Source organism: Mustela nigripes, chromosome 9 (genome assembly GCF_022355385.1).
Source record: "Mustela nigripes isolate SB6536 chromosome 9, MUSNIG.SB6536, whole genome shotgun sequence".
NCBI classification, from domain to species: domain Eukaryota; kingdom Metazoa; phylum Chordata; class Mammalia; order Carnivora; family Mustelidae; genus Mustela; species Mustela nigripes.
Genome location: NC_081565.1, coordinates 49,174,169 through 49,182,933, shown reverse-complemented (window position 1 = coordinate 49,182,933; position 8,765 = coordinate 49,174,169). Strand labels below are relative to the sequence as shown.

Below are 8,765 nucleotides of genomic sequence, written 5' to 3'. Positions count from 1 at the left end.
ATAAATATAATATATAAATATTATATAATATATTTATATATATATATTTTTTTAATTTGTCAGAGGGAGAGAGAGAGAGAGAGAGAGAGCACGCATGAGTGGGCACAGGCAGACAGAGTGGCAGGCAGAGGCAGAGGGAAAAGCAGGCTCCTGGCCAAGCAAGGAACCAGATGTGGGACTCGAACCCAGGACAGTGGGATCATGACCTGAGCCAGAGGCAGCTGCTTAACCAACTGAGCCACCCAGGCATCCCTACATAGTTATTTTTTTAAAGGGCTCTCATGAACAAGAACATGGAACATACACCTTTGATTTTTAATTTTATGAGACTGAGGTTTACTGTTGGGTCAGATTTATTCTGAAAAATATCTTTAGATAAAACTATTATTAGCTTTAGTGGGATACAGGCAAAGATGACTGACTAATGTATCCTGGGTATTGGTCAAGACAGTTTGCCTCTGGAGGTAATGACTTCATAGTACCTCAGTTACCTTGATAATATTAGTCTGGGCTCCAGGGCCCACTCAGCTTTGTGCCGTTTCTTTCAGAGTGTCTGATTACAGCATTCTAAACTTTTTGCAACTGTTTTATGTCAGTTTAATTTTGCAACAGATTTTTTTTACTCCTTTCTTTAATACTCTGAATTTCATGATTTGCTGTGTTCTGTAGTCTGTAGTCTTTAAAAAAAAAAAAAAAAAGATTTATTCATTCATTTTAAAGAGCGAGAATGTACAAGCATTCATGGGTCAGGGGGAGGGGCAAAAGGAGAGGGAGAGAGAGAATCTCAAGCACACTCCCCACTGAGTATGGGGCCCAACATGAGGCTTGATCCCAGGACCCCAAGATCACAACCTTAACTGAAACCAAGAGTCAGGCACTCAACCAACTAAGCCTCCCTAAGCCTCCCAAGCACCCTTGTAGTCTGTTTGATAAACATGTTTTAAATAGATTTCACTGATAATCAGAACCTTTAGAAGATTTAAAAAAAAATCAATTTAGGGGTGCCTGGGTGGCTCAGTGGATTAAAGCCTCTGCCATTGGCTCAGGTAATGATCTCAGGGTCCTGGGATCAAGCCCCACATCAGGCTTTCGGCTCAGCAGGGAGCCTCTTCCCCCTCTTTCTCTGCCTGCCTCTCTGCCTACTTGTGATCTCTCTCTCTGCCAAATAAATAAATAAAGTCTTTAAAAAAATCAATTTATTTTCACTCTTTGTTCTTTTTTAAACATAATTTATGTTTTACAGTGGGGTTCCAGTGTATTTCTGTGTTATAAGAAGTCTGTGCCTGCTTCTAATGCAATAGCATATAAAGCTGGTGAGTAAATTTAAAACATATTGTTACTCTAGTTATTGTTGTACATTAACATTTGGTTAGTTCCCATAGTGTAGTGGTCACGTTCACCCAAGATTTTTATTTGGTTAAAAGAGACAGTGTATGCCCCCTTATGTGGTTTATGGGGTTGTTCAATTCATAAATTGAATTATCTATAATATTAGCATGTAAAGGCATAAGTTTCCTTAAATACATTACATACTACAAGATATATTAATATTATACCCTCCCCCAAATATGTTGTTAAATAGAAATTACCATCCCAGTAAGCATTGGTGAAATGAACAATCAGGCTTTTAGTCTACACCAATAGATTTAACAATTCAATGGAAAACTGCTTACTCTCTCTGACCTTTTTATTTTGGCAATCAGAAAGGTGTCAAACTGCATCTTTACTTCTTATATTTCCTTCTCTTATCTCTGTGTGTCTGATTTGAAACCTCATGTTACTTGCCATGAAAGGTGGACTTGCTTCCTTTTTCCTTTGTTGCAAAGAATCAGCTATATGGAGGAGAGGAGGGCCTGAGAAACTTTTCTGCCATGAAGTGTTTGAGAAATCTATCGCCACATTCTTACTGCACAGTAAAGTGTCAAGGGCTGTAAAGATTTAAGTGTGACCTCTTCATCCCACTGGTATGGTGGGATAGAAACTGAACATACAGGTATGCTCCAGTTGTAAATAGAAGAAATACTGGAAAACTTCCTTGTGAAAAGAAGCAGTGTCACTTACTTTTTGATCATGCACAGTTTGTTTTGCTTCAAGAAAGTCAGGCAATTCCATATCTGAAAAATCTTGATTGTCTTCTTAAAGACAATTAAGTCAGACCATTTTAATTTATGGTATAAAAATAAAGGCAGCAAATAAGAATTACAAATTTCAGTATCATTTTAAAATGTGATACTGTTTATCTTGCTGTGATATGTTGATTGTATGTGATTTCCTAAATTGTGTTTGTATGTGTATGTGTGTGTGGTGAGAGTGTAACTTAAAAAAGGAACACTTACTGAAATAAGCTTTGTGAAAGTATTTAGGTATTCGATAAAAGACGTATTTTAGAATATAGAGCTTTGCACACTGAATTTTGACTCAGAAATTTTCAGGAGTTTTAACTTAACAGGTGGTCTGCATATTAGAGACATCAGAGCTTTGTAGATACTTGATTGTGAAGGGGCTTTGTTAGCTTGCTCGAGGCCCCCCTCCTCCTGCTTCCTTGGTCTCACATACTCTACTCAGACAGAGGATTTTGGTCTCATTTACTTTTCATGCTGAATACTTTCTACACTGCTGCTGTCCCAAGATGAGTAAGGGCTCTGATCATTTCTATTGCCTTGCCATGATTATGTAACACTTAACCCTTCCCTGAATTTTTTACTGAAATAGTTGGTGAATTTTCCTTACCACACTCTATAAGATGTTGTGGTATACAGAAGAAAATATATTAAAATTGATGGTCTTGTTGAATAGAGTTTTAACTTGTATATTTTGTACATTTTAACGTTAGAATGAACGTACAATGAATGAAAAGTCCATGAGTTAAAAAAGAAAGGGTAAACTTGTTAATTAATTTAAGTTTCTGATATGGCAAGAGGAAAATAATTTTGAAATTTCACACATAAATATTTTCATGAAATTTGCTATTAAAATATCCTATTAATATGCATCACATATAATTTATGTGAAAGTAACTCTTGAAAAAAATTTAATACTGTCTCTTTTCTCCAAAAGGTTTAATTTTTAGATATCCAGAAGATGATTATGAGTCATTTCCGTTGTCAGAATCTGTACCTCTCTTCTGCCTTCCCATGGGAGCTACTATAGAATGTTGGGATCCTCAAACTAAATACCCACTTCCAGTTTTTTCAACTTTTGTCCTGACAGGTTCTTCTGCTGAAAAGGTATTTTTTTCCTCTTTTATTAAACCTATATTGTCCATGTTTTTATCCCATAAAATAATAAATATGTCAGTCTATTGAATGTTAGGATTATTTGGCCACAGTTTATTATGGGTTGAATTTGTACTACAGTGCCCAAGGTGAGAAGTCACCATGAAAATTGGCATCAGGAGGCAGCGACCTTTGGAGCTTCTGCAGAAGCAAATACAAAGTCTTCCTAGAGAGATAGCCCCTAAACCCAAGCCTCAAGATGGTATTATAGTAAAAGTTAGAAGACATAACTACCATAGGAAGAATCAGCAAGATACTATACAAAGCTGGATTAGACCCTGAATATATTGATATAATGACAATATTAAAGGTATAAATTAAATATATATTTGAAATGATTGAAGATTTTGAAACATCTGGGAAAAACAGAGTATTTTGTGAAATGAGTAGACAGGGAAGAGAATCAGACGTCTAGAAATGAAAAATATGGTCCTTAAAGTTAGAGTCACTGAATGGTTTGAATAGCAGATAAGACATACGTGCAGGGAAAATAAATGAAGTGCAAGATAGATACCTCAGCCGTGACCCCCCCCCCACACACACTAAAAGCACATCTAAAAGAGTTTAAAAATGTAGAGGATAGAATCAGAAGGATCAGTGGATATTTAATGAATTCCAGAAGGAGAGATTACAAAAGGGAGAGATAGCATTTTAAGGGATATTGATTGGTTGTTTTCCAGGGCTGATGAAAAATGGAATCTTTATATGTTTATTCAATTTATTTATTTTAAAGATTTTTTAATTTGTTTGACAGAGAGAGTGAGAGAGGGAACCCAAGCAGGGGAGTGGGAGAGGGAAAAGCAGGCTGCCCACTGAGCAGGGAGCCCGATGTGGGGCTCGATCCCAGAACCCTGGGATCATGACCTGAGCCGAAGGCAGGTGCTTAAGGACTGAGCCACCGAGGCACCCCTGAAAAATTGAATCTTTAGACTAAAGGTATACTTGTAAAACTTACAGCAGAAAGGTTGCTATTATAGTGAAACCATAGAACAGCAAAGAAAAAAAGCAACCAGAAAGAAAAGACATACTTATTTTTAAAGGGACAGCTATGAGATTGTTGGCTAATTTTTCAATGACAGCATTAAGGCTCAGAAGACAAATGATATACTAAAATGGAGGGAGTAAACAATAAGCAGTTTAATGGCATAGAGAAAGTACTACCAGACTTCGCAGAAGATGGCAGAGTTGGGAGGATCCTGGCTTCACCTCATCCCGTGGATATATCTAGGTAACACTCACATCAGTGTAAATAACCCAGAAAACAACCTGCAAATGGGCAGAACAAACTCCACAACTAAATGTAGAGAAGAGGCCACATGAAAAAGGGTAGGAAGGGTGGAGAAGTGGTTGGGAGCTAAAGGGACATGCATGGACTTTCCAAGGGGGGAGAGGGACATCACCGGCCCCAAGAAGGGAGAGAAAACAGACCCTCACACTGAGAAGCCTGTGTGGGTAAGATGAATCTCTATAATATTTGGCTCCGAAAACTAGAGGGGCTGAATTTCGTAGGTTCTTAAAACCAGTGGGACTTAAAGCCTGAAAGTTTAAAAGTCAGCAGACTAGGTTCTAGGACAGCAGGGTGAGTGACAGGAAACTGAGTCCTCACGCTTTTTTTTTTTTTTTTTTTAAGATTTTTTAAAAAATTTATTTATTTGACAGAGATCACAAGTAGGCAGAGAGGCAGGCAGAGAGAAAGAGAGAAGGAAGCAGGCTCCCCGCTGAGCAGAGAGCCCGATGTGGGACTTGATCCCAGGACACCTGGATCATTATCCAAGCCAAAGGCAGAGGCTTTAACCCACTGAGCCACCCAGGCGCCCTGAGTCCTCACTCTTAAAGAGATAGCACAACAAACAGTCCACAGTTAGACAGCTCTGAAGCAGCAGTTTGCTAAATGCCTGGTCCCTAAAGGAGGGAGAGTTATTTTTCATGTCAGAGTGGATCTTTAAGGGTAGGTTTCCCAAAGTGACTTCGACAGAGCAAAAGAGCTGGCAGGTGCTTTTTCCCTGACCTCCCAGCATAAACACACAGCTACCAGTGGGAATCATTCACTATCTAAGTTGATTAATGGCATCCCGCTTCTCTAGCCAGGCCTGCCTCAGCCCTAGTGCTGTGAGTCCTCTTCCCCAGAAGACCGGCACAAAGCTTGCCAACACCAAGTCTCAGGACTCTGCACTCTGTGGGGCTTCCGTCCTGGTGGTGATGGCTGGTCACCTCCTGTGGAGGATGCATGCACCTTGTTATGCTCTCTGCAGGTCAGCTCTAACTGGTTCTGGTCTTGGCAGCACTGGCACATCCTCTGTGGAAGAGGACCAGCACAAAACTGATAGGTACTGTGTGTGCCATCCCACTACTTTCAAGAGCAGGAGACTTAGGTGACTTTCCTAACTCACAGAAACAGACACAGAGTTAGACAAAATGAGGAGATAGGAATATGCCCCAAATGAAAGGACAAGACAAAACCAAAGCAAGAAATGTAAGTGAAACTGAGATGAGTAATAAGCCTGATGGAGAATTTAAACTAGTGATCATAAAGATACTTACTGAACTTGAGAAAAGAGTGGAGGGACATCAGTGAGACTGTTAAAAAAGATAAAAAAGAACCATTTGGAGATAAAGAACACAATAATTGAAATTAAAAATACCTGGATAATGAGGGGCTCCTGGGTGGCTCCGTTGTTAAGCATCTGCCTTTGGCTGAGGTCCTTGTCCCGGGGTCCTGGGATTGAGCCCCACATTGGGCTTGCTGCTCAGTGGGAAGCCTGCTTCTCCCTCACCCACTCCCCCTGCTTGTGTTCCCTCTCTCGCTGTGTCTCTTTCTGTCAAATAAATAAATCTTTAAGAAAAAAATAAGCTATTTGAAATAAATAGCAGACAAGAGGAAGCAGAAGAATGTAACAGTGACCTGGAGGACAGACTAATAGAAAGTATCAAGCTGAGCAGGTGAGAGAAAAAATTATGCAAAATGAGAGTAGGCTTAGGGAACTCAATGACTCTAAAAGCATAATATGTTTCTCATTATAGGGATCTCAGGAGAAGAGAGAAAAGGGAGCAGAAAATTTATTTGACGAAATAAAAGCTGAAAACTTCCCAAATCTGGGGAAGGGAACAGAAATCCCGATATAAGAGTCATTGAGAAGTCCCAATGAAATCATACTAAGGAGGTCCCCACTAAGACACTTAATAATTAAAATTTCAAAAAGTAGTGATAAAGAGAATTTTTAAAGCAGCAAGAGAGAAGACAGTTACATACAAGGGAAACTGCATAGGCTATGAGCAGATTTTTTTTAGCAGAAACTTTGCAGGCCAGAAGGAAGTGGCATGATGTATTCAAAGTGCTGATTGGGAAAAATCTGCAGACAAGAATACTCGATCTAGCAAGGTTATCATTCAGAATAGAAAGAGAGATAAAGAGTTTCTTAGACAAATAAAAGTTAAAGGAATTCATGAACACTAAACCAGTCCTATAAGAAATGTTAAATAGGACTCTTTGAGTGGGAAGGAAAGGCATAAATAAAAGTAAAAAAAGTAGGAAGCATAAAAACAGTAAACATAAGTGAAACATCTGTGAAAATCAGTCAAGGGACTCATAAAATAAAAGGATGTGTATGACACCATCTTTCTAAAACATGGGAAGAAGAGGAGTAAAGAATGGGTTTAAACTTAACCAACCATTAACTTAATATAGATTGCTATATGCACAAGGTCTTATATGCAAACCTAATGGTAACCACAAATCATAATCCCGTAGTCGATATGCAAAACATAAAGAGAAAGGAATCCAAGTATATTACTAAAGAAAGCAAACCTACTGTAAGAGAAGGGAGCAAGGTAATAAAGGAACAGGGAAGACCTATAAAAACAACCACAAAACAAGTAACAAAATGGCAATAAATACTTACCTATCAATGATTACTTTGAATGTAAGTGGATTAAATGCTCCAGTCAAAGGGAAAAGGTATGACAGAATGGATAAAAAAAATAAGACTCATTTCAGAACTAAAGATACCTGCAGATTGAAAATGAAGGGGTGGAGAAGCATTTCGTATGCAAATGTCAAAAAGAATCGGGTAGCAGTACTTATGTTGGATAAAACAGACATTTTTTAAAGATTTTATTTATTTATTTGATAGAGGGAGCACAAGCAGGGGAAGCGGGTGAGGGAGAAGCAGGCTGCCCCCAGAGCAGGGAGCATTACGTAGGGCTCAACTTCAGGGCACTGGGATCATGACCCGAGCTGAAGGAAGATGCTTAATGACTGAACCACCCAGGTACCCTGATAAAAAGGAAAGACTGTAATGAGACAAGGAAGGCACCACACACACACACACACACACATTGTTTTTTTGTTTTTTGTTTTTATTTTTTAAGAGGGAGAGGTAGAATCTTAAGCAGGCTCCACACCCAGTGCAGATCCCTATCTTAAACCCTGAGATCGTGACCTGGGCTGACATCAAGAGTCAGATGCTTACCCAACTAAGCCACCCAGGTGTCCCAAAGAGGGACACTCTTAAAGTGGACAGTCAAACAAGAAGTTAGAACAATTGTAAATACTTATGCACCCAGCACAGGTGCAACACAGGTAAAGCAGTTAATGACAAGTATAAAGGAACTCATTGATAATAATACGATAACAGTAATAATACAATAACAATGGTCAGATCATCCAAACAGAAAAAAAAAACAAGGAAAACAATGGCTTTGAAAGAAACATGGACTAGATGGATTTAATAGATACATTGAGAACAGTTCATCTTAAAACAGTAGAATACATATTCTTTTCAAGTACACATGGAATATTCTCTAGAATAGATCACATATTAGGCTACAAAACAAGTCTCAACAAAGTCAAAAAGATTGAAGTCACGCCAAGCATCTTTTCTGACCACAACACAGTGAAACTAGAAATCAACCACAGGAAAAAAGCCTGGAAAGAACACAAATACATGGAGGTCAAATACCATGCTGCTAAACAATGAATGGGTCAACCAAGTAATCAAAGAAAAAGTCAGAAAATATATGGAGACAAATCAAAATGAAAACGCAATAGTACAAAATCTTTGGGATGCAGCAGAACTGGTTCAAAGAGGGAAGTTTAATAGCAATACAGACCTGCCTCAAGAAGCAAGAAAAATCTGGGATGCCTGGGTGGCTCAGTTGGTTAAGCAGCTGCCTTCGGCTCAGGTCATGATCCCCGCGTCCTGGGATGGAGTCCCACATCGGCCTCCTTGCTCTAACTTCTTCCTCTGCCTCTGCCTGCCATTTTGTCTGCCTGTGCTCTCTCTCTGATAAATAAATAAAATCTTAAAAAAAAACAAGAAAAATCTCAAGCAACCTAACCTCATACCTAAAGGAGCTAGAGAAAGAAGAAAGAAACAAAATTCAAAACCAAAAAAAGGAAGGAAATAATGAAGCAAAAGGAAGGAAATTATGAAGATTAGAGCAGAAATAAATGATTTAAGAATTAAAAAAAACAAAACCAGTAGTATATAT

At 38.7% G+C, this 8,765-nt stretch overlaps 1 protein-coding gene across 3 annotated transcripts in view; it reads left to right on the top strand.

The window, feature by feature from the left end:
• DENND4C (DENN domain containing 4C) overlaps positions 1-8,765 on the top strand; it is a 142,301-nt gene that overhangs the window by 49,664 nt on the left and 83,872 nt on the right. For all 3 annotated transcript variants that reach the window (XM_059411578.1, XM_059411577.1, XM_059411576.1), the window contains exons 4-5: positions 1,244-1,313; positions 3,058-3,227. In XM_059411578.1, coding sequence (XP_059267561.1) covers positions 1,244-1,313; positions 3,058-3,227 — 240 coding nt within the window. The remainder of the gene's footprint in view (positions 1-1,243; positions 1,314-3,057; positions 3,228-8,765) is intronic.